Genomic DNA, 25,360 nt, shown 5'->3' with positions numbered 1-25,360 from the left:
TCCAGAGTTCTATCTGATTAAGTATGCTTGTGATGTAGGCTAGTAGATCTGGGGAGAAGGTGGTGAGTGGGATGACTATTGTGATGTCATCTGCATAGATGAAGGATTTGAGTTTGAGGTTTTGAAAGAGGTTACCCAGGGAGGCGAGGTAGATATTAAATAGTGTGGGGGACAGGGGGGAGCCCTGCGGCACCCCGCAGGAGTTAACCCAGCTAGGTGAGGAGGAATCGTTTTTGCGAACTCTGTAGGATCTGTTTCGTAGGAATCCATGAAACCAGCTGAAGACCTGGTCGGAGATGCCAATGTGGGTCAGGCATTCTAGGAGAATGTTATGGTCTACTAGGTCGAACGCACTGCTCAGATCGAGTTGAAGGATCAAGGCGCTGGAGCCCAGGCTAAAGAGGGTGTGCAAGTAGTCGATTAAGGCTGCAATAATGGTTTCAGTGCTGTGGTCTGTTCGAAAGCCCGATTGATTGTCACATAGTATGTTGAATTTATCTAGATATGCGGTGAGTTCAGCATTTACTATCCCTTCAGCTATTTTGGTGAATAGAGGAATGCTAGCGATAGGTCTGTAATTAAAAGGGGCGTTTGGGGGTTCTTTTGTGTTTTTTATGATTGGGGTTAACATAATATGGCCTTGCTCAGGTGGAAAGTATCCTGAGGAAAGTAGAAAGTTCACCCAGGATAGCATGTTGGCTTTGAAATGGATGAGTGCAGTTTTCATGACATTTGGAGGGCAGGTATCTAGTTTGCAGAGGGAGTTAGAATATTTGTTGTAGAATTTATTGAAGGTTTCCCAGTCCAGTATATTGAATTGGTTCCAGTATAGATCTGCTCTGGACCCTTGGTCTGGTTTGTATATGCTGGTATCAGTAAGAATGGGGAAAAGCTCAAGGGGATTACTCGAGGCAGGTAAAGTAGATCTTAGTTTTTGGGTCTTGGAGATGAAGAAATCAGCTAAGGTGTTTGCGGTTAATGTAGAATCTTCGTGGTTGTTGGTGAGTGTCTCGATGTAGTATAGGTCATTAACTAGCTTAAAGAGATTGCTACTGTTATTTGTAAAGTCACCAATTTTGTGTGAATAGAATTTTTTATGTTTTTCTTTGGTCAGGTTTTTATAGATTTTTAGTTTGAGTCTCCAGGCATCTCTGTGTTCCTGGGAATCGGATTTTCGCCATACTCTTTCCGATTTTCTAAGGTCCCTCTTCTCCCACTTCTCCCTCCATATTCGCTGTGATGGGGGTTTAACAGAACCACAAATAACTTTTTCATATGCTATTCGCTGTTTTCTATTAAAAACTATTGTGAATATGGTGAAACCGCAAACAACATGGTGGGAGACCTGGCCTGTTACTGAAGAAGCAAAACACGGTGAAGAAAGTGATTTTCTCTGTAAATGCATGGAATCAGTGATTTCTCTATGCAATCTGATGTAATTTGGGGGGAGGAGCTAGCAATCTAAAAACCGTGAATAATCGAAACAGCGAATGCTGAAACCGTGAATATGGAGGGAGAAGTGTACTGTCTTATAATCCCTAGATCCTTTTCATCTCAGCAGTTTTGTGGGACCGTGCCTATCTTCTATGACGCTCTCAGCTGTTTTCTTTATTCTCGGCCCTGAAGCAGCTCTTTCTGGAGCATGGTTCAGCATTTATTTTAGTTGACTAGTAGGTGTTTCTGTAAGAGTTGTGTTAAATACAGATAATCCCCTAGGGGAACAATCTAAAGAGCAGGTGTCTCCATCTAGAAACCATATTTGTTCTGGATCTCTTACTAAACTAAGGCTTCCCATTCCAGTTCTAGTGATCTCTTATTGGTCAGGTTTTCAGGATATATATCTGAATACATGAATTTGAGAGCAACACCTTCCATACACATATCCCAAAAACTGTCTGTAGGGTCACCAGCTTAGACTTAGGAAGTCCTGTGCTACATTCCTGCTTGAAAAGCTTATTCACTGCAGTCACATTATTAAAAGCGTTCAGGCTGCAATATAAAAACAAGATCTTTATTATTGTGGGGTACAAGATCTTAGAAATACAGAAACTTGATATCATCTTGTTCCAGTCATAGGAGTCCTCTTTACATAATCTGCCCGTACTCAGGCCACGAAGGTCTGGTTTGTATGTGTCCTTTCATGAAGATCCAATACCCAGCATCACATTTTAGCTCTCTCCTTCTGAAGTCTTGAGTTGTAAGCACGTGAGACTGTGTTCCATGCATCCATGTACCTATCCATGCACATAGCTATGCATTTCTGCAGGAAACATGGGGAGAGAAAACAAGATGTAAGGCTATAACCCCAGTCACAAGAAACTTACTCCCCCATCCCCTCTATCACATGGAGCAAGCACATTTGGTGTTCCGAGTAGCCCACATAGTACAGGGTCTTCTTACAGAGATAGTTGACTATGTTGCATGGTCAAAGCTGTCCCTTCCCAAAAACATGCTTTTCCCCTTAAGATCAAACAACTCATAACTACTTACTTAATTCTGTTAGTGAAAGTTAAAGTCATCTGCACAGGTACAAATATGATCAAAACTGGTAAATTGAGTGCTAAGATTGAGATACTTCTTTCAATTCATTGTCACCCTCAGCCACATCAATTTTATTTTGAGAGAAATCACTCAGATGTTAATTTATAAAAAGTGTTATGATCGCATGTCTAGAGAAAGCTCAGCTCGTTCACTAGACTTTGTAAAGGCAGTAGAGAATGACACGGGAACAAATATTTCCCCATCCCTGCCCCATTCCTGCAAACTCTGTCCTCATCTGCACAAGCCTCAAACGCTTTAAAATCATAAGTGTTCAAGGCTTGTGCGGTTAAGGCAGAGTTTACAGGAAAGGGGCAGGGGCAGGGACAGCGAAACTGAGTTCCTGCGGGAACAAAATTTGTCCCCGTGTCATTCTCTAAAAGGCAGTGAAGTACGTCAGTTTTACTAGTTACAAGAATTCAACTACTACATTTTTTCAAGTTTATTATATTTTAGCGTGGACTTTGCATGCCATAATGCTATAGACATGGAAAAATTATGTTCTTACCTGTTAATTTTCTTTCCTTTAGACGCAGCAGATAAATCCAGAGACCAATGGGATAACCCACATCTACCAGCAGGCGGAGATAGAGAAACTGATTAACAGGTGGTCCTACTGGCTGGCACTCCTCCTGTATTGTCAGTATAGCTTCTTGCCCAAGCATCCGGAACTATCAAAAGGAATAGCATGTAAAAAACTTCTTTCCCATAACAAATCTCAAAAGGCAATAATACAGAATACAACCATCAATAATAACAAACTTCGAAAGGTGCAAAAGGAAAAACAGACAACATCCAGAAAGTGTGGATTCATCTACTGCGCCTAAAGGAAAGAAAATTAACAGATAAGAACATAATTTTTCCTTCCTTAGCAACAGCAGCAGATGAATCCAGAGACCAATGGGATGTAGCAAAGCAATCCTCAATCTGGGTGGGAAGCAAATGCTGCCTCCGCAACAACCGAAGCACGAAACGCATCCACCGCATGCGCCCCCACATCCAACCAGTAAAGTGGAGAGAAAGCACTCTTGGAAGACCATGTAGCCGTGAGACAAAACTCCTCCAAAGAAAAAAGCTCTGGGCTGAGTCCAAGAAGAAGCCATCGCTCTGGCGGAATGGTCAGGAAGGGCTTCCGCCAACCGCAACCCTGCCATCAAGCAAGCGTAAAGGACGTCCTCCCAGACCCATCGAGCAATGGAGGCTCTGGACGCTGCCATACGTTCGGGGCGCCCCTTGAAGAAAAAAAGGAATCTAAACAACAAAAAGTCATTTGAAACCTAGATCGCGGAGAACGCAACGCACTGCCAAAAAAAAAAAAGCAGCGAATAAAGGCACTTCAGCCCATTTCTCCTCACAGGAAGGAAGGGAAAGTGAGAGTGGCAGAAAAGAAAGGATGACACCTCCTTAGAAAGAAAATGTGGTACCGTCCGAATTGACCCCCCAGATATCGGAAATCAGAAAGAGGAACCCCCGCCGAACATGGCCTGCAACTCAGAAAACCGCCGAGCTGAAGCCACGGCCACAAGCAACTCCATGTTCAACGGCCTTTTAGAGTCTCAAAAGAAAAGGATGAAAGGAAGCCTTCGGGAAACTGCGAAGAAGTACCGTTAAGACTGTACTCCGGACAGAGCTGTCTAAGAGGTGTACGAAGAAACCGTACTCCAGTTAGGAACAGAACTACATGAAGCTGAGAAGCAAGTGAAGAGCAAGACACCTAGCCCTTGCAACAAGCTAAAAATGGCACTGGAAGCTGAAGGGAATTGAACGCTAAGCCCTTGGCAAGACACTTGTGTCAAAAAAGAACTCTGCCAAAAAGGAAAGAACAGAAAACCTAAAAGCCAGGCAGAGTGCCAAGGCAGAGAAACACCCAAGAAAGGAAAAGCCTCCAAACTGTAGCATAAGTCACAGGTAAAGAAGATGTCTGCAACGCCTGGAGTAGAGAAGAAAGGACCTGCTTCGTACAACCCATAGACGTCACCCATGACATATCAAAAGCCCAGGCCGAACACCAAAGTAGTACAAATAACTATGTTGAGCGTACCCCAGGTGAGCAAATCTGGAAGTACCAGGAATCACAACAGAGTGGCTGCTGAAAGACACAGCAGATCCGCACAGCAAGGAGGGCGCAGCCCATCTGGAGATTCTCAGATTACAGTGCCCCGAAAGTGAGCTTGAGAAACCAAACCCGACCAAGCAACTGCCAGGGGAAAACACCCAAAAAAGAGAAATCAGAGGTGAGGAAGAAGCCAGCTGCTACCCCCTCTGACTGCCACTTCCCGCATCCGCAGAAGGAACTAGAAAACTGGGAATTTCGAGACGAGGCCATGAGGTCTAGCTCAAGGAGAACTCACCCTTCAACAAAGAACAGGAACACTTGAGTGAATAGCTCCCAAATTCCAGGATGGAGAAGATTTTAGTCCTACTACTATACGTTCTTGCAAAGCGCCAAAAGACGAGCTCTGCGCTGTACAGTTTAACGTACAAAAGACGGTCCCTGCTCATATAGTGTGGTGAGAAAGGCTATCCAAACCCTTTTCCTGTCCTGTAAAATGACGCGTAGACAGAAGAGGAAGACGAGAGTTCCCCATGGAAGGAGACTAGAACTGTACTCGCCCAACCGAGCACATCACATACCGTCCCGTCCGTGGGGAAACAGCACTGCAAGAACACTTCCCTAAAAACATGTAGCGCCATGCCGGAAGAAAGGTCCGAAACTCCTGAACCCCTGAAACTCAGGAAATGGCTGCCAGACCATGTAGCAGCCTAGAAGAATGAACAAGGACTGAGTCACCTGGTAACACCAGACTCCTTGCACTGAGGATGGAAGGCACCGAGCCCCTCAACCCAACAGCCTGGGATGGTGGGCGACTATGCGCCAGTCCAGCAAAGACCAAGGCATGCCTTGAAAAGATCAATCTTGTTGAGGTGACAAATTACATTGAGCGAGGCTTGAGGGGCCGACAAGACATCCTGATGAGCCTGTGAGATATCATGAACCACCGGAACAAAAGTGACTGCTGCAGTGTGATCACGTGAAAGCAAACTGAAGTTCCCAGTGGAGGCACCACCATATATTCTAGGACCTGTACAGAAGCCCACACACATGCACTTGGTGACTGAAGAAGAAGGAGGGGAACCTGAGAGTGTAACTTGTTACCCCAGTCCCTGGGAAGAAACACACTCCTCTCATACGTGACTAACAACATCCCGATAGTCCAATATGTGGCAAAGAACAAGAGAACTCCGTGGAAGTTTGAACCTGCATATCCAAAGAACGAAGAAAAGAAATCACCCAAGTGCGTTCGTCAAATGACCTAGCTGGAAGATGGCCGAATCAACCAGCAGTCCAAGGAATAAAGCCCCTCTATACGACCAAATGCTATCATTACCACCAACATCCACTAAAATGTTAGTGGCACCGCAACTAGGCCAAATGATGTCTGCTTAAACAGAAAGCGTCGCTCGAGAACAACTAAGCGAAGAAACTGCTGAGAGGTGGTCACATGAGAATACATACAAAGAATCTCACGGGTTCCTATGAAATGCTAAACTCTGAGAACTAAGTGACCCAAATGAAATCCATCGCCAGGCTGACCAATTCCCTCTTCTTGGGTACCATGATGCAAATGGAATAACCACCCCCAGTTCCGGGAGAGCAGAAACTACTGTCCCAAGTTACAGCCACCCTGGAAAGGGATCTCACACCAGCGTCACTGTGGGATACGCAATACACAGTGACACCCAGAAAGAAACTGAAACAGGAGAAAAAATTCAAAGGCCCAGAACCTGATACTGCCATATCTCCCTTTCCGCACATAACGAGCTGGAGGAGAGTTGGAAGTGCTGAATAGAAGAAAGAAACTCTCCTAACAACAGACTAGGCCTGCAACGTAAGCACGATTACGAGAAATCTGCGGCAGCCTGAGCTCCAAATACAACTGCCCTAAAAGGGTAACCTCTCATTGAAGAATTTTTTTTTTTTGTCTGTGTTTGCAGTTCAATGCGGCCCAGGGAAGGCAAATGATGGGACACCCCGGCCGAAGACCCTGTAACGCTACAATTGAAAAAGACAGTCATGGACTGTGCGAAGGGCAGCCTCAGTGAAACAGGCCGCAAATGCGAGGACTCCCCCCACCTGAAAACAAGCTTGCGTCTCCCGCGCGCGGGAAGGCACCGGCTCATTCAACCGGGCCCAAACTATAACTCAGGGGCTCTCCACTTAAACATATCCAAAAATAAAATAGTCTCCACAAACTGCAACATAGCAGTTGAGAAAGAAATTAAATATCAGGTGAACCACGCGACCGCACAGCCACCGTGACCCCCGAAGCACCAAACATAACACCAACAACAAGAAAATATAACTCACAATTGCAATGTAAAAAGGTATACTCACAACCCGGCTCACAGGGCTGTTAGACGCCGGCAGGAACTGGTTGAGCACCACTGAGAGTGCTCAATCATGGAAAGGAAATGCGGTCTCTTGGGTTTTTTTTTTTCAGGGAGAGAAGAAAAAATAGAGACCCAGATAGACCCTCTATCATAGGAGGGAGGGTGAGGCAGGGACCTGGAGGGGCCCAGTTGTAACCCCTAAAGCTGGCACCGTTCAACCGGACACCCCTGTCTCACTGAAGAGAAAATCTCAACAGGAGAAAACGAGTTTCCAGTCACAGCCAGAATCCAGGAGCTAGATGAATAGCATCATCACCTGCTGGGAGATAGAGCATACTGACAATATAGGAGGAGTGCCAGCCAATATGACCACCTGTTAATCAGTTTCTCTATCTCCGCCTGCTGGTAGATGTGGGCTATCCCATTGGTCTCTGGATTCATCTGCTGCTGTTGCTAAGAAAGGGCCTTGTAAATATATATTGCATTAAAGCAAGCTTTGTTTAAATCAGTCCTCGAGGTTGGCATAAAGGCCAGGTTTTCAGAATATCCCTAATTTCTATGTAAGAGAAGCTTTGAATACAGCTCTCCCTCATGCATAGTCATTGGGGACATCCTGAAAACCTGGTCTGCTTGCAGTCAAGAACTAAAATTGGACCAGTCTGTGTTTAAGGTTGCTTTTGAATCTTGCACAGCCCTCTTATAACAAATACAAAGATTATTTTAAAGGAAGATTATGATTTGATTCAACAGAAAACTATAAATTATCCTTTTCAGTACCAACTCCTTTGTACTTTGATCAGGCCACTGTTTAAATTTGCCACTCAAAGTCAGGGCTGTGGAGTCGGAGTCGGAGGAAATTTTGGGTACCTGGAGTCGGAGTCAGAAGTACAAAAAACTGAGGAGTCTGAGTCGGAACATTTATCTACCGACTCCATTTTTGAACTTGGCATACCAATCACGAGCTATTCTTTCAGCTATAGCACCCACTATATACACAGCACAAATGTTGCGAGCAGCTTCTGCGGCCTTAGAATCTTGATTAAAAGCAAAAAGAAGGTGGTGTCGAAAATGCTCATTTCTCTCAACTTGACATTCCATTTTAACTATCTGAAAATTAACTAGTGCTGTAGAGTCAGAGTCGAGGAGTCGGAGTCTGAGGAAATTTCGGGTACCTGGAGTCGGAGTCTGAAGTACAAAAAACTGAGGAGTTTGAGTCGGAACATTTATCTACCGACTCCACAGCCCTGCTCAAAGTACAACAATGCACCAGTTTAGGTAACCAGTACACCACTACCAAAGGTGACACTATTCATGATACCTCTTAAAATAGTGGACAGCCACTACTCTATGATGTTCTGTATATTTTTTTTTGGGGGGGGGGGGGGGGACTGAGAAAAAGTGTTCTTCCTTGCCACACTGCTATACCTACAAACTTGTAAAATTAATGAGGTTATACGACTAGCTGGGTGGCATCGGCTCTGTAGCTTGAATGCCAGTGCTTAACGATGGCTTGAACCTTAAGCACTTTGACCGGGCGATTTATAGGAGAGTCCACAAACCAATTTGACAGAGGGTGGCCAAATTCCAGCTTGTAGCCTGACCTAAGAGACCCATTTTGTTGGACATAATGCGCATCTAAGCGGTAAGAAAGACAGAGCTGACCCCCTATCTGAAGAGGAGCATCCCTTGGCCTGGCGCTACTGTGCCTCTTCAGCAGGAGGCATAGAACTGGAGGTGGAAGGCTGGGAATGCCTGTAGCCATTATATAGTCATCGGTGGCCATGTGAAAATATCTGCAACGTGTTACTTGAATATGAACGGGATCACTGTAAGCCATGAAATTAGAACGACCAGAAGCCCAGGAGAGTCTGGGTCTGCTAACAGGCAGAATCTTAGGGCGATGGTCCATCCCAGAATCCATGAGGTTGTCCAGACCTTTGCCAAACAATAACTGAAAAGGCAGTCTAGCCCAAGTAGCCTTGGAAGTGGAATTACCAGTCCATTGTCTGAATGGAATATGCCGACACCTCTACCAAACTCGCATAAGGTCATATAATGCATCCAACATATTATCCGTCCCCACCAAAAAAAGTTGAGGGTGAACCACCGCCTCACTCTCCAGTGTGTGCATTTGAGAAAGACAAGTGCATGTGACAAAAAACATCGCCGAAGCAGCTGCGTCAAAGTTTCCTGAGGACCACATCCACATGGCGGTCTTGAGGAGAGAGATGCTTTTAGTCACCAGCGCCAGCAGAGAATCCACCCTGGACTGACCCAAAAGCTGCCAGAGGATACTAGCTTGACATAGCTCTAGCAATTTTCAGAGCGCCTTCCGGAGAGTCAAACTGCTTCGAGACCAGAACACTTATATCAGGGTGCCAGGGGAAGGGAGCAAATTGCAAGCATATACCACAAAGCCAAGAGGAAGAAGTGGACAGAACCAGCTGAGTGACCAAATTGAATGATTCAGAAATAAGGTCCCGCAAAGCTGCAGACTTAAACAAGCGCAGGATTGTGATAGCATCCCCAGGCTCTAAAACCCCTAGAGGAATCCACAGATCCAGCACACAGTCCTTGACCTCCCATCACTGCACCTGCACTGCACCTGCAAATAAGGGCTCAGCCAGCAAGTCATCTGCATCAGGCTCACCCGAATCAGGGTCAGGCAGTGCAAGCACAGTGGCAGGCTGAATCGAGGATGTGTCCAAAGGAGTTATGCTACTGAGAGATGCCGTGGAGGCAGATTGGGACTGTGCCGGGGGAAAACTGGTTCTGAGATTCAGACCGCCAAAGTTTCCTAAATTGAGAAAAAAATGTTCACTCCTGGGGCTTAGAGTAACCTTAAAGTAACTAAAATTTGCATTTGTTAGGTTGTGAAGGGTCCTCAGCCTGACGGATATAATTACGCGCCGCCCCACCAGGCTAGCTGAGCATTTGGTCACCTGTTTCAACAAGGAAAAAGCTGAGCTGGACACTGTGGTCCTGCCCCCAGCTGCGCCACGTGGTGCAAGAACGCTCTAAGAACTCTAAATTTGTGCAAACCTGGCAAACTTCCACATGAGGAGAGCCCAAGAACTTCATCTCAGCAGGGTTCTAGGCAAAATTTGCAATTTTGAAGAAGCAGGGAGCTTAAGGAAAAAAGAAAAAAAGAAGATTGCTAAAAATCCAAGGTGGCCGTCATAAAAATTTTTGTGCCAAAATCGTGACATTTTTCCACACTTCTCAAACTCTAAAAACAACGATTTTAGGATTTTTCAGGAGGGGGAACATTCAAAAACACTCAAAACCCCACTTTTCCAACCTCCCCTGAATTCCTGTCAATGAGCCTGTATACTCACTGTAGCCTGCTTTCAGCTCTCTCAAAGTAGCTGAATGAGAAAATTCACTGCTACAATGCTGGGTATGGTTCTGTAAAGCTGATCTTTGGGCTGCCAGTCAGACTCCTATGTTTGACTACATCTCCACCCCTGCGGACCACTGGATATGCACTGGTACGGGCAGAGGCACGAAGATGCTGCCAGTACCCTGCGAGATACTGCTGAGCCTCCTAAGGGCGCCTAATAGCCTGCGCTCGACCCCTGCTTAACAGTAGGTGAGACCACGCCAGGGACTGCCCTGAGCTCCAAAGAAAACTATATAGACTGGCTAATAGGTAACCAGTGGGATCGGCCTGTCAGCTACAAACTGAAGTCTGTGAATTCTCAAGCAGTCAGAGCTTCAAATTTGCTCCACGCACCAAAATTATCCTTAAAAGGAATAAAATTACATCAAATTAAAAATAATAATGGGAAGAGCAGAACAAACATTCCTGCAGGCACGCGTGCACAAGGAAAGAACTGAAGCTGGAGCTAGAGAGCCCAGTGAAGTACAACAGAGGCAGAGTGAAAATTCCAGGGTGAATTCCTTCTGGAGCAGCACACGGCTATGGGGAAATAACTCTACTGTCTAGAATGTCTCACCTATTGCACTGGAAATAAGCTTTCCACAAAAGACAGTTTGAAAACCCCTGGACAGGAGGCCCAAGGGCTCTAACTGGGCCCCTAACTGGGCTAGTTAAGATCTATGCCACCTCTATGCACTTGTGTTTTGCACCCTTGTTGTGTGCAGCTTCTGAAATGGGATCTTTTCCCCTGAAGACCAGGCTTTTTGGGGTTCTCCGGCCATGAAGGACTCTAAGGAGGATGAGCCCAAAGCTCCCAAACCTTCCTCCTGCACCCTGTGGAACACGGCCGTTCATCTACTATCAAAGCTCCACAAAAAAACTAAACTAAACTTTAAGTTTATATACCGCATCTTCTCCACAGATGTGGAGCTCGGCACGGTTTACAAGGCATGAAACAGGGGCAGATTGGTCTGGGGAATCCATTACAGATGATCTCTGGGCAAAATGAGGGGTTTTGAGGCAGCAAAAAAAGCTTTTACAAAAAAGATCGTTATAAATCCAAGATAGCAGCTGTCAGTCAAGATAGCTGCCATCAGTAAAATTGCGCCAAAATCGGCTGCTGGCAGCGTTCCTGAAAAACAACAAAAAAAATCTGAAAAGGTGTTTTGGAGGTGGGAAAACCCAATTCTAACCCCAGAATCCCTTGGATCTACCTTTTTTAGACCCCTCCAATTTTCAGCTTTGACTATCCACACTAGTTATTCAAAGAGCGAAAGGCTAAATAACTAAATATAAATGTGAAGAAAACTACTAAACCAGAAGGTGGCTGGATATGATGGGCCTCTGATTACATTCCAAAGCACATTGCTATCAGCCCAGCTGAGTTGTTTGCACAGGGATAGGTGGAGAAGGAAGGTGTGAGGTTTTAATACAATTTCTGATGCTACAGCTTGGTCTAGCTTTGGCACAGGAAAACAAAGGAAATGGATAAAATTCTGCATCTGCCCTTAAAAACTAACGACAGGCATCACCAAAATCTCCACATTACACACAGATCTTCTTAAAATACACAGAATTAAGGAAAATGTCAAGCTACCTGCTCGGAGTTATCCAGTGAGCCTCCAGGCTTTCCAATGCACTTCCGGAAACACTTGTCCGTCATTCTCTAGTGAGACACAAATGAACTCTTGTTATTCCACTGCCAACGTCAAGTGTGTCTTCATGATGTCATGGACTTGTGTGACACCACTCACTCTGGGAGGGCTGTTGCCTTTAGTTCTAACCCAGAAGGAAATTCATTCTGTGGAGGACAAGACATTGCTGCTGTCAGCAGAGCAGCACTCCTGTAGCTGAACGGGAACATTTTTACAGCAGAACACGACCCATTTTCTGCTCTTTTTCCCTCTAGCTTCAAGCCAGGTTTGATGACTTTCACCAATATTTGCTTTTTAAAAAAGAGATTATGTACTTACCCTGGTAAGTTCTTTTCCAGTAGATAGGTGAGATATTCTAGACAGTAGGGCTATTTCTCTTTAGTCACATGGTTGTAGAAGGAATGCACTCTGGATTTTTCACTGGGCCTTTATAGTACTTCACTGATCAGTTTAGCACCCTCTACAGCAGGGGTGTCAAAGTCCCTCCTCGAGGGCCGCAATCCAGTTGGGTTTTCAGGATTTCCCCAATGAATATGCATCCAATTCAAATCTCAACAAGGCTTATAATTATGCTAATAATAGCTTCAATACAATACTATAGACCAGGGGTGTCAAAGTCCCTCCTCGAGGGCCGGAATCCAGTCGGGTTTTCAGGATTTCCCCAATGAATATGCCTGAGATCTATTTGCATGCACTGCTTTCAATACATATTCATTGGGGAAATCCTGAAAACCCGACTGGATTGTGGCCCTTGAGGACCGACTGACACCTGTGCTATAGACCCTAAACACTAACAAGCTATTAGTTCATCTCTTCATAACATACATTATTTAATGTTCACAAAAAATTTATTAATTTCTTTCAAAAATCATAACATAACTTAAATCCTACATTCACAAATCTAGAGTCCACCCAGTTCCACTATTTAAAAAACCCCCATACAAATCCATGAAATGTTCACCCATTGCCAGAAAATATTAACAATTAATAATTAATGCCAATGTCCAAATTGGCATCCAAAATGTTCAATTCCATAGTAGTCACTGTTAAATACGTTTCATGTTCAATTGCACTTATCCAGATATCTTCTATAATCGTCAGTTCACACTAGATCTTTTCATTCAGCTCGACATGAGTCACATGTTTCGCCACCAGGCATCTTCAGGAGCGTATTGAGAACAACTCCAAATCAGTGTACTATACTCAAAGATGTATCATACAGTATCATGATATAACAGTTTATACGGTTGGAACGTCCAAACCAGGATCACCCATTCTCCTCCACCAACAGTAGACTACTGATGAATTGAATATTTTGAATGCCAGTTTGGACATTGGCATTATTCATTGCTAGTATTTTCTAGCAATGGGTGAACATTTCATGGATTTTTATGGGTTTTTTTAAAGAGTGGAACTGGGTGGGCTCTAGATTTGTGAATGTAGGATTTAAGTTATGTTATATGATGATTTTTGAAAGAAATTAATAAATTGTTTGTGAACATTAAATAATATATGTTATGAAGAGATTAACTAATAGCTTTTTAGTGTTTAGGGTCTACAATGAATATGCATGAGATCTATTTGCATGTACTGTTTTCACTTTATGCTAATAGATCTCATGCATATTCATTGGGGAAATCCTGAAAACCCGACTGGATTGCGGCCTTCGAGGAGGGACTTTGAGATCCCTAAAATAGAGGCACCTGTAGCAACAGGCTCAAACCAAATGTTCTGCTCAAGAGTGTGTGGTGCAGTGGTTAAAGCTATAGCCTCAGTATCCTGAGGTTATGGGTTCAAATCCTGCAATTCTCCTTGTGACCCTGGGCAAGTCACTTAATCCCCATTGTCCCAGGTACATTAGACAGAGTGTGAGCCCACCGGGACAGTTAGGGAAAAATGCTAGAGTACCTGAATAATTTGTAATCTGCATAGAATTGTAGAAATAATAATAATTCAAACAACAGTAAAGCAAAATGCTAACACTGGCTTCAAAGAAGCTAAGAAACCACTCCCCAATAAATGGAACATACAGCACTCCCCTGATACTCACGGGGGTTGTTCCAGCAACCACCACGAATGTTGAAAAACTACAATTTTTAGCGGGGGAGACAGGAGAGGGCAGCCAGAATGCCGGCGAGTGAAGGAAATCACTCGCGGTGTGCTCCGATCGCCTCTTCCTGCACTAAAGTCGGGCCTCACCAATCAGGAGCTGCTTTGACATGCAGTTCCTGATTGGTGAGGCCCGACTTTAGTGCAGGAAGAGAAGGTCGGAGCATACCGCGAGTGATTTCCTTCACTCACCGGCATTCTGGCTGCCCTCTCATTCGCGGTCGGAAAATACCACGAATGACTCCGCCCACCCCTGACATCACCAGCCAAACTCCCCCCATAAAAGGGGACAAGCCAACAGCAGAGAGTTCACAGTGCAAGGCCAGCCGAAGGGAGACTGTAGGAGCTGTGCCTAGTCCTGAGCACATGGTAGCAGAGTTCTGAGCACATGGCAGAACAGTGAGCGGAGAGTGTGCTAGCAGGAAGAAGCAGAGAGAGGAGCAGAGAAGGCAGTGCTAGCAGGGGAAGAGGCGAGAGCTAACCCCGCCCACCCCTGACATCACCAGCCAAACTCCCCCCATAAAAGGGGACGAGCCAACGGCGCACAGCCGTTCGGCGCGCGGCAAAGGCGTTCGCCTTAGCGAGAGCGCCTTTGCGAAGAGCCTTAAGAAGAGCCAAACTACATAAGACAATGATATCTTAGGGCAACAAGCGGACCTCTCAAACACACTATCCCTTCACCCTAATCGTACAGGCTCTCATACTAACTCACAGACAGCAACCCTCTCAGACATCTCAAACTCTCAGTCTCTCAGACACCCTTATCTTTCAAGCACTAGATACCCCAATCTTCCAACTCTCAGACATCCTAACTTTCAAAATCTCACACCTGCTCACAGACAGATTTTTCTAATTTTCCTAATTCTCTTCCTTACTGACAGGCAGACCTCAATTACAACTCAGCAATGGCAGGGAGGACAAGAAGCGCGAAGTCTACAATCAAGACCAGTATTCCAGTCGCTATGGGGATCCAGGAAGCGACCACGGACTGCGTGCAGAAGGAGGAAGACCCAAGACGGTGGACAGAGGTCTCTGTGCAGACCGAGACCATCCACCAGCGCTATACTACAGACTCTACACAGACAGAGGAGGCTGCGCAGCTGGATGGAGATCTCATGCAGGAACTAAGGAGCCTCAGGGAGGAGGTGATACGCCTGAGAAGCATCCGAGAAGACGAGGCCTACATCGATGGAGTCGTCCAGGAGCTGTCCCAAATCATCGAGCAGGCCCATGACAAGTCCATCCTCGAGACACCCAAATCATCAGCTTTGAAACCAACAATTGGGATACAGGAAATGGCTAGCGGCACTGACTCCTGGCAGCTGGTGACCTCCTCCACGGGCAAACATAGGAGACCTCCCCCCCCCCCCTTTTTCAATCTCTTCATCTTCTCCTTCTTCTTACAAACAGGGCAGCTATACATCAACCCCTCAACTCGCCCTGCGGAACAGATTCCAGATTCTTCAGGAAGGAACTGCCGATGAGGAACAGGAGCAGGAACAGGAGCAGGCCCAACATACAGCTCCATCTCCAGGGACAACTGACCGGCTCCCCCCAAAGAAGCGCAGAGTAATAGTCATCGGGGATTCCATGCTGAGGGGCACCGAGGGACCAATTTGCAGACCGGATATGCAATCTAGGGAGGTCTGTTGTCTGCCTGGAGCCAGGATACGAGATGTCACCGCCAGTCTGGATAGACTACTCACGCCCCGAGACCACTTTCCTATGCTTCTTGTCCACATAGGAACCAACGACACTGCCAGGAACACACCGGAGACCATCACCAGAGACTTTGGAGCACTGGGTGAGAGGCTGAAGCAGACAGGAGTGCAGGTGGTTTTCTCATCGATCCTCCCAGTTAGAGGCAAGGGAAGATCCAGAGATGAACGTATCCTGAGGACGAACGAGTGGCTACAGGGATGGTGCCGGGATATGAACTTCGGATTCCTAAACCATGGGGAAGTGCTACAAGGACTTCAGGGACCAGACGGACTCCATCTGACCAGTAGGGGTAAGAACGTCTTCAGACACCGACTAGCCCGTCTGCTTCACAGGGCTTTAAACTAGGTAAGTCGGAGGAGGGTACCCATTCACATATTAGTGCAGAAAGGAATTATCCTGATGAGGTGAGTCGAAACTCCGCTTACATGTCCAAGGTAAGTACCCACATTGCAAACAGTTCTTTGGGAGTCACACCGACTCGGGTAGGATACGCCTCACAGGGACTTAGCAAACACAAGATACGGAGGGCCATGTATGTAAATGCACACAGTTTAGGTAACAAACTTCTAGAATTGGAGGCTGAAATAAGGAATGCCGACCTAGATGTGGTGGCAATATCTGAAACTTGGTTCACGGACTCACATGGGTGGGATATGGCTATACCGGGCTACAATCTACTTCGTCAGGACAGAGAGGGCAGGTTAGGAGGGGGGTAGCTCTATACATTAAAGAGGACATCAAAACCACCAGGATCACAGATGTCAAGTACACCGGAGAGTCCCTCTGGGTAAACCTGGCAAGAGACAGAGAAAAATGCCTGTATCTAGGTGTGGTTTACAGACCCCCAAGACAACTGGAAGACATGGACGCAGAATTAATTGAAGACATAGAGAATATCACTCTACGAGGAGAAGCTGTACTGCTAGGGGACTTCAATATGTCTGATACAGACTGGAACTCATTTTCAGCGACAACCAGCGGTAGCAGGAGGCTCTTAACCTCCATAAAGGGAGCATGTCTCAAACAAATGGTAACGGAGCCCACTAGGGCCCAGGCGATCCTCGACCTGGTACTCACCAACGGGGAAAGCGTTTCAGAGGTCTCAGTAGGAGATACGCTAGCCTCCAGCGACCACAACATAGTATGGTTCAACCTTAGGAAAGGCTTCCCTAGATCAAACACGAAAACAAAAGTACTCAATTTCCGGGACACAGACTTCGCACGCATGGGAGATTTCGTCCATCAGACGCTGCAGGACCAAGCGGAGACCTATGATGTAGAAGCTAAGTGGTTAACACTGAAATCAACCATACATGAAGCAACTAGCCGCTTCATAAAATCAGTAAATAAACGACAAAGAAACAATAAACCCCAATGGTTCACCGCGGAGATCTCGCACCTCATTAAGGAGAAGAAAAAAGTGTTTCTCTCCTACAAGCGCACGGAGAAAAGAGAGGCAAAAGTAGAATATAGGACCAGGTCTACAGCGGTCAAAATGGCAGTTAGGGAGGCAAAACTTCGAGTGGAAGAAATTCTGGCAAAAAACATTAAAAAGGGGGACAAATCCTTCTTCAGGTATATTAGTGACAGAAAAAGGAACACAGGCGGGATAGTACGCCTTAGAAGACGAGACGGAAGTTACGTGGAAGCAGATTCCGATAAAGCCGAACTACTGAATGAATACTTCTGCTCAGTTTTCACCTGTGAGGCACCGGGACACGGTCCGCAGTTGAAGGCAACACAAAGCACAGAAGACCCGTTTCAGAATTTTGAGTTCACACCAGGTGAAGTTTACAGTGAACTGGCAAGTCTCAAGGTGATCAAAGCCATGGGACCAGACAATTTGCACCCAAGAGTGCTCAGAGAATTGAGCGATGTCCTGGCGAAACCGTTGGCTGAGCTATTCAATCTCTCCCTAAGTAAGGGGAAAGTTCCCCTGGACTGGAAATTAGCTAATGTCGTTCCTCTGCATAAAATGGGTTGCAGGGCAGAGGCTGCGAATTATAGACCGGTGAGTCTCACATCAATAGTGTGCAAACTCATGGAAACACTAATTAAAAGCAAATTGGACACGATCTTGAATGAAGGGAATCTTCGGGATCCCAGTCAGCATGGATTCACCAAGGGTAGGTCCTGCCAATCCAATCTCATCAGCTTCTTTGACTGGATAACAAGAAAGTTGGACTTGGGAGAGTCTTTGGACGTCGTGTACCTGGACTTCAGTAAAGCTTTTGACAGTGTCCCACACCGCAGGCTGCTAAGCAAGATGGAATCGATGGGGTTAGGAGAGACACTAACTACATGGGTCAATGATTGGCTGAGTGGCAGACTTCAGAGGGTGGTGGTTAATGGTACCCTCTCTAAAACATCGGAGGTGACCAGTGGAGTGCCGCAGGGCTCGATCCTGGGTCCACTCCTTTTCAACATATTCATAGGGGATCTGACTCAAGGGCTTCAAGGTAAAATAACACTATTCGCCGATGACACCAAACTATGTAATATAGTAAGTGAATGCAGTTTACAGAATTATATGGCGCAGGACCTGCTTACATTGGAAAGTTGGTCCTCAACCTGGCAGCTAGGCTTCAATGCTAAGAAATGTAAGGTCATGCAACTCGGAAGCGGAAATCCATGCAGAACGTACTTCTTGAATGGAGAAACTTTAACTAGGACTTCAGCAGAACGAGATTTAGGAGTAATCATCAGTGCAGACATGAAAACTGCCAATCAAGTGGAGAAGGCTTCATCTAAGGCAAGGCAGATATTGGGTTGTATCAATAGAAGTTTCGTCAGCCAAAAGCCTGAAGTCATAATGCCGTTGTACAGGGCCATGGTGAGACCTCATCTGGAGTACTGTGTGCAATTCTGGAGGCCACATTACAGTAAAGATGTGCGCAGAATTGAATCGGTTCAACGGACGGCCACCAGGATGATCTTGGGGCTCAAGGGTCTCTCGTACGAAGAGAGACTGAACAAATTGCAGCTCTACATTCTCGAGGAACGTAGGGAGAGGGGAGACATGATCGAAACATTTAAGTACCTCACGGGACGTGTCGAAGTGGAAGATGATATTTTCTTTCTCAAGGGATCCTCGGCCACAAGAGGGCACCTGCTCAAACTCAGGGGCGGAAAATTTCATGGCGACACCAGAAAGTATTTCTTCACAGAGAGAGTGGTTGATCATTGGAACAAGCTTCCAGTGCAAATGATCGAGGCAGACAGCGTGCCAGACTTTAAGAATAAATGGGATACCCATGTGGGATCCCTACGAGAGTCAAGATAAGGAAATTGGGTCATTAGGGCATAGACAGGGGGTGGGTAAGCAGAGTGGGCAGACTTGATGGGCTGTAGCCCTTTTCTGCCGTCATCTTCTATGTTTCTATGTTAGTATGGAATCCCAAAGTGACAGACTGGGTCAGTAACTGGTTGAGTGGAAGGCGGTAGTGGTCAATGGAGATCGCTCTAAGGAAACGGATGTTACCAGTGGTGTGCCTCAAGGTTCGGTTCTTGTGCCTGTTTTTAAAAAATGATTATTTGTATGCAGTATTGCTAAAGGGTTGTCAGGTAAGAGTTGTCTCTTTTTTGGATAATACCAAAATCTGCAATAGAGTAGACACCCCTGATAGTGTGAACAACACAAGGAAGGACCTAGCGAAACTTTAAGAATGATCTAAAATTTGGCAGCTAAGATTTAATGCTAAGAAATGCAAGGTGGGCTGCAAAAACCTGAGGGAACAGTACAGTTTAGGGAGTGAAAAACCTTTGTGCACAAAAGAAGAGTGCTACTTGGTTGTGATTGTATGCAATGATCTCAAGGTGGTCAAACAGGTTAAAAAGGTGGTGAAAGCTAGAAGGATGCTAGGGTGCATAGGGAGAGGTATGGCCACTAGGAAAAAGGTGGTACAGTGCACCCCCGCGAATTCACAGTCCGCGGTCATTCGCGGTATTTTCTGACCACGAATGACCGGGCAGGAGAGGGCAGCCTGAGAGCCGGAGAGTGAAGGAACTCACTCATGGTATGCTCCAACCACCTCTTCTAGTACTAAAGTCAGGCCTCACCAATCAGGAGCTGCTTTGATACGCAGCTCCCGATTGGCGAGGCCCGACTTTAGTATAGGAAGAGGTGGTCGGAGCATACCGCGTGCGATTTCCTTCCCTCGCCGGCACTCCGGCTGCCCTCTCCTGCCAAAAAATGTATTCGTGTTTTTTCAACCCCAGCGAATATCGGGAAAGATATACACAGAATGGAGTCAGTTCAGGGGAAGGTCACTAAAATGGCCAATGGTCTTTGTAGCATATGGGACAGACTTAAAGATCTCAATACGGCTACTTTGGAGGAAAAGGGAGATATGATAAAGATGTTTAAATGCCTACTGCGGCATGTGAGGCAAGTCTCTTTCATAAGAGAGGAAGCTCCTGAATGAGAGCAAAAGATGAAGAGGAATAATCACGGGACAGGCACTTGGGACCTCTTAGATAGTGGATGGGTCATTTGGCATTTATTTGCTATCATATTTCTATTTCTCTCTCTTTTGTCTTATGTTGCCAAAAATATGAGAGAGAAAGAGAGAGGGCAATCATTAATTCCTCACCAAAACCACACAAGCCAAATGAGAAAAATATAATACTATAAACCACACTCTCAAAAAAATGCACAGCAAACATAAACCATTTCTCGCCAGGCAACAAATGTATGAGGCATTTTGAGTACAATAATCTCCATAGGAGCAGTAAAAAACGATAAGGTGGGCCAGAGATTATGGGGATAGTATCTGCCACTCACCTGCAACAGCTCCTGAGCATTAGCCACCGCTATTTGTACCTTCACCTGCTCCATAATGCTACCCGTATCCACCTTCCCCGAGAAGTCCGAGCCAAAACCGTCCATAACTGTAGATCCACAGCAGCAGGCTTAAGGAAAGACAAAAGATGACACTCTTTCCTGCACGCCACTCTCTTCTCCTTCCCCCACTACAATAACGTGCAGTTTTCCAAAGTCACGCAACTGCGACACTTTCACGCTTTAATGGCGGAAGCAGATGCCAACGCTTGACGCACTTCCGCACCAAAGAATCTTGGATGCTGTGGTTCAATGGAAAAACTTCGGAGCCAGCACGTGTGTCGTGTTTGTGCAAGCGCAGTTTGGCCAGCTCCGTTCCTGCTAAAGGAGGGGTCATGATAGGAGGTGGAATATGCCAGTTTTCAGCAATAGGAACGTATTTAACCGGAGTACAAGTCAGGAATTTGAGATCAAAAGAATTTAAAAAAATTGAGACATGACGGACTTACCCAGCACTTGGTCAAAAAAACATTGTGGAATCATTAGGACATACAAAACATTACAAGCACAACTGTACAAGTCTATAATTCTGGGTCAGTCCGGATTTTCAGGCCATAAGAATTGCCGCTGCTGGGTCAGACCAGTGGCGGCGACCTCCAGGTCAAAGATCTGTGCCCTAACCAAGACCAGCCCTACCTGCGTTCGTTCTAGTTCAGCAAAAACTTGTCCAATCTTGTCTTGAATCCCTGGAGCGTGTTTTCCCTTATAACAGACTCTGGGAGAGCATCCCAGTTCTCCACCACTCTCTGGGTGAATTAGAATTTCCTTACGTTCGTAAGGAATCTATCCCCTTTTAACTTCAGAGAGTGCCCTCTCGTTCTCTCTACCTTGGAGAGGGTGAACGACCTGTCTTTATCCACTAAGTCTATTCCCTTCATTATCTTTAATGTTTCGATCATGTCTCCTCTCTTCAAGGGAGAACAGGCCCAGCTTCTCTAATCTTTCACTGTATGCAACCTCTCTCCAAGCCCTAGAGCCGCAGCTCTTTAACATAGACATCACCACTCCTATTTCTTCTCTGCCTCTCCCCCATCCAGCATTAACCATTGCAACTTTGGAAAATTTTTGAACCTAAAGGAGACCCAGGGCCTCAAGGCACTCCCCTCAGCCATGGACCTTTAATAAGCACGTGGGGCAGGAGATGGAGAGATGTAACTGTGTATGGGTGTAGGGTGGGAACTTTGTGAGAAGTGTGGAAAGAGAACTTTTATAATATAGTTTTTATACTATTATTTTTGCTAACAATTTTTGTATATTCTGGTGTTAATTATTGCAAGTTGCAAATACATACAGAAACAATAGGGGGGAGAGAGAGGAGAAAGAATTAATGAACTGATTGAAAAATAGAAAGGAGGGGAGATGACATTCTTACAGCACAGGCAACTCTATGGGAACACATTGTACATTCCACTGTTTCAGCGACTACTGTACAGAATAACTAATTGAAGGACATAAGAATATAACTGAAAGATATGCACCTGAAGGAAGGATTGTGCATGTAGATAAACTATATATGGGAGAAAGTAAATAAGACTGGGGGCACTTACAGGAGGGAAAGAGTAGTGGGAGAAATAAGCAGGGGCAAGGAAAATTGTAAGTACAGAAAGTGACAGTTGATAGGATGTTTGAAAATGTGAGCTCTCTCTACAGTGACCAGTGGGCACGTAGAAAGGAAGTACCAGAGATGTGAGAAATAGAAGTTGCTTACCTGTAACGGTAGTTCTCCTTGGACAGATGGATCTTACAGCCACACAAGAAGGTGACGTCCCCGTGACGGAGCCGACCCGGCAGTCAAAAAGCTGCAAAGCTAAAGAGCTTTGCGCATGTGCCAGCCCTCCCGCCCTAGAGTATCCCCCCCCTGGCCCCTATATAAGCCCACCCCCAACCGGCAAACCCAGTTAGGTGTAAAGCTGGCGGCAACAATAGGGGAGGCTGGGTGGGATTGTGTGGCTGTAAGATCCATCTGTCCAAGGAGAACTACTGTTACAGGTAAGCAACTTCTATTTCTCCCTGGACAGGGATCTTACAGCCACACAAGAAGGTGCCTCCCGAGCTGAAGGTAACAGAATAACCACATGCTATTATAATAATAATAAAGATCTGTTACCTGAGATGGAGAGGAGGAGGGAAGTTGACGCCTCATAAAGCCGCTTGCAGGACCGTAGAACCCAGTGATGCATTTGAGCCGGATTCCACGTCAAGGCAGTAGTGCTTGGCAAGGGTGTGAATCCTGGACCAGGTAGCCGCTCGACAGATCTCTTGGAGAGGCGTGAGGCGGAGGTTAGCCCAGGTGGTAGCCATAGCTCGGAGGTCATGAGCCGTGACGTGCGGAGGGATCTCATGAAGAGCAGGCCCAGGGGCGGAGGCGTAGCAGTACGCAATGAGCTGGGTAATCCAAGAGGATAATGTCAACTTCGAAACCGGTCTAGGAGAGGAAGTCGGACGGATGGAGAGGAACAACTGAGACGGGCGCTGAGGAGTCGCAGTTCTGTCCAAATAGATGCGGAGAGCTCTGGCACAGTCCAGTGTGTGGAGTCGTTCGGCCTCCGGCGAAGGGTGAGGGGGTGGATGAAAAGTAGGCAGCACAATGGATTGGTTCAAATGGAAAGCCGAGACCACCCTGGGCAGGAATTTAGGATGAGTCCGTAACAGCACTTTGTCATGAAGAAATTGGGTATAGGGACTATAGGATACCAAGGCATGGAGTTCTCCAAGTCGGCGAGCCGAGGTAATAGCTACCAGGAATAGAGTCTTCCAGGTAAGTAATATGAGTGGTACAATAGAGAGAGGTTCAAATGGGGGAGCCATGAGAGCCTGCAGCACGAGGTTGAGATCCCAGACCGGCACCGGAGGTCGGAGGGGAGGATGCAGACGAAGAAGTCCCTTGAAGAAGCGCTTGACCACAGGATGGCGTGCCAAGGAGACCGCGTCCACGGGGTCGTGGTACACTGAGATGGCCACCAGATAAAGGCGAATGGAGGTGTAGGATAATCCGCAGACCTGCAGAGAGGTAAGGTAGCGGAGGACCTGAGCCAAGGGCGAGGTGCTGGGGTGAACACGATGGGTGGAGCACCAGCGCTGGAAACGGGTCCGCTTGGCGGAGTAGGAGCGTTGAGTCGCAGGAGCTCTGGAGGTAAGAAGGATGTGTAGAACCTCCGGAGGGAAGGAAGAGTCCCCAGTCAGCGTGGGAGCAGGAGCCAGGCTGTCAATTTGAGAGACGGAAGATTGGGGTGAAGCAATTGACCGTCGTGTAGAGTTAGAAGATCCGGGAACTGCTGGAGAATCCAAGGAGCCTGAGACGCCCGGTTGAGGAGGACGGGGAACCAGGCTTGTCGCGGCCAATACTGTGTCTGCGATGGCCTTTTGAAGGGCTTCCCCAATCAGCGGAATCGGAGGAAACACATAAAGGAGATGCTGAGACCAGTGGAGGAGGAACGCATCGTCTGCCAGACAGGTTGGTTCTCCGTACCTGGAGCAATTTCTGGGACATTTGGCGTTCGTCTGGAAGGCAAAGAAGTCGACGTGAGGAGTGCCCCAGTTTGCGAAAAATTGTTGTGTAACTGTGCTCTGAAGCGACCATTCGTGAGGACTGAGAGGCTGTCTGCGAGCTGGTTGTCCGTGTCCGGAAGGTAGACCGCCTGCAGGGTGGAGTGGAGCTGGAGAGCGAGGTTCCAAATGGAGACTACGTTGCGGGATAGGCGAGAGGAGCTCATCCCCCCTGTTTGTTCACATAGAACATGGCAACCTGGTTGTCGGTGCGGATACAGAGGATCTGACTGTGCAAGTGGTGTTGGAACACCTGCAGAGCAAGATGGGTGGTATGCCGTTCCAGGAAGTTGACGCTGCAGCGGCTAAGGCGGGGGACCAGGTGCCCTGCGTGGACCAAGAGAGGAGATGAGTGCCCCCGCCTTTCTTGGAGGCATCTGTGATGATGGTGACAGTGGGCTGAGGAGGATGAAGCGGAAGCCCGTGAGAGAGGGGATCCACGTGAAACCACCGTTGCAAGTCCTGAAGCACCTGGGGCGTTAATAGTAGTTGTGTGGAAAGAGGGTGAAGGAACTGGTTCCAATGGGTTTTGAGAACCCAATGGATAGGTCTCCTCTTTAAGCGAGCAAACTGCAGCACTTGCACTGTGACCGCCATGTGTCCTAGCAAGGTGAGAACGTCCCTGGCTGTGGCCCAGAGCCCTGGGTACCAGGGGGACATCAGTTGTTGGATGACTTGTGCTCGCAGTGGCGGGAGGAAAACCATAGCCTGCTGAGTCTGAAAAGTCGTCCCGATGAATTGAAGGGATTGAGATAGGAGGAGATGAGACTTTGGAAAATTGAGAAGAAAACCCAACTGTAGAAGTAGGGTGATGGTTTGGCTCAAAGCCTGGCGTGTGAGGCAGGGCGTCATAGCTAAAAGATCCTTGTTTGCGCAGGTGCGCCACAATGGGGATGACGCGTTTGGAAAAGACCCTTGGCACTGACCAGGCCAACAGGGAGAACTGTGTATTGGTAGGGAAGGTTCTGGAACCCAAACCGGAGATACAGTCTGTGAGGGATGAATTGGAGATAGGCATCCTGAAGGTTGATGGACGTGAGCCCAGCGTCGACCTGGAGCAGCGGAGCAATGGCGGAGATCGAGAGCATGAGGAACCCCTCCTTCATGAAGGTGTTTAGGTTCCGCAGGTCCAAATCGGACGGACGCCTCCCGTCTCCTTCGGAATGAGGAAGTATC

At 46.7% G+C, this 25,360-nt stretch overlaps 1 protein-coding gene across 1 annotated transcript; it reads right to left on the bottom strand.

Annotated features, from left to right (window-relative positions):
* Positions 1-1,990: 1,990 nt before the first annotated feature.
* TIMM13 (translocase of inner mitochondrial membrane 13) lies at positions 1,991-20,850 on the bottom strand. The gene is made up of 3 exons (XM_033957224.1): positions 20,582-20,850; positions 11,910-11,978; positions 1,991-2,260 (listed from the first exon to the last, which is right to left on the bottom strand). The coding sequence occupies exons 1-3, from the start codon at positions 20,684-20,686 to the stop codon at positions 2,162-2,164; spliced, it is 273 nt and encodes a 90-aa protein (XP_033813115.1). The 5' UTR covers positions 20,687-20,850; the 3' UTR covers positions 1,991-2,161.
* Between the last annotated feature and the right edge of the window lie 4,510 nt (positions 20,851-25,360).

Source organism: Geotrypetes seraphini, chromosome 8 (assembly GCF_902459505.1).
Source record: "Geotrypetes seraphini chromosome 8, aGeoSer1.1, whole genome shotgun sequence".
Lineage (NCBI taxonomy): Eukaryota > Metazoa > Chordata > Amphibia > Gymnophiona > Dermophiidae > Geotrypetes > Geotrypetes seraphini.
Note: the sequence above shows the minus strand (reverse complement) of the source record. Positions and strands in the feature narration are given on the sequence as shown.

Bases quoted from the DNA above. Each gene is read 5' to 3' on its own strand.
- TIMM13 (XM_033957224.1), bottom strand. From the start codon at position 20,686: ATGGACGGTTTTGGCTCGGACTTCTCGGGGAAGGTGGATACGGGTAGC. The intron at 11,979-20,581 runs GTGAGTGGCAGA...GTGTCTCACTAG, and splicing joins ATGCTCAGGAGCTGTTGCAG to AGAATGACGGACAAGTGTTT. The intron at 2,261-11,909 runs GTAGCTTGACAT...TGTTTCCTGCAG, and splicing joins CACTGGATAACTCCGAGCAG to AAATGCATAGCTATGTGCAT.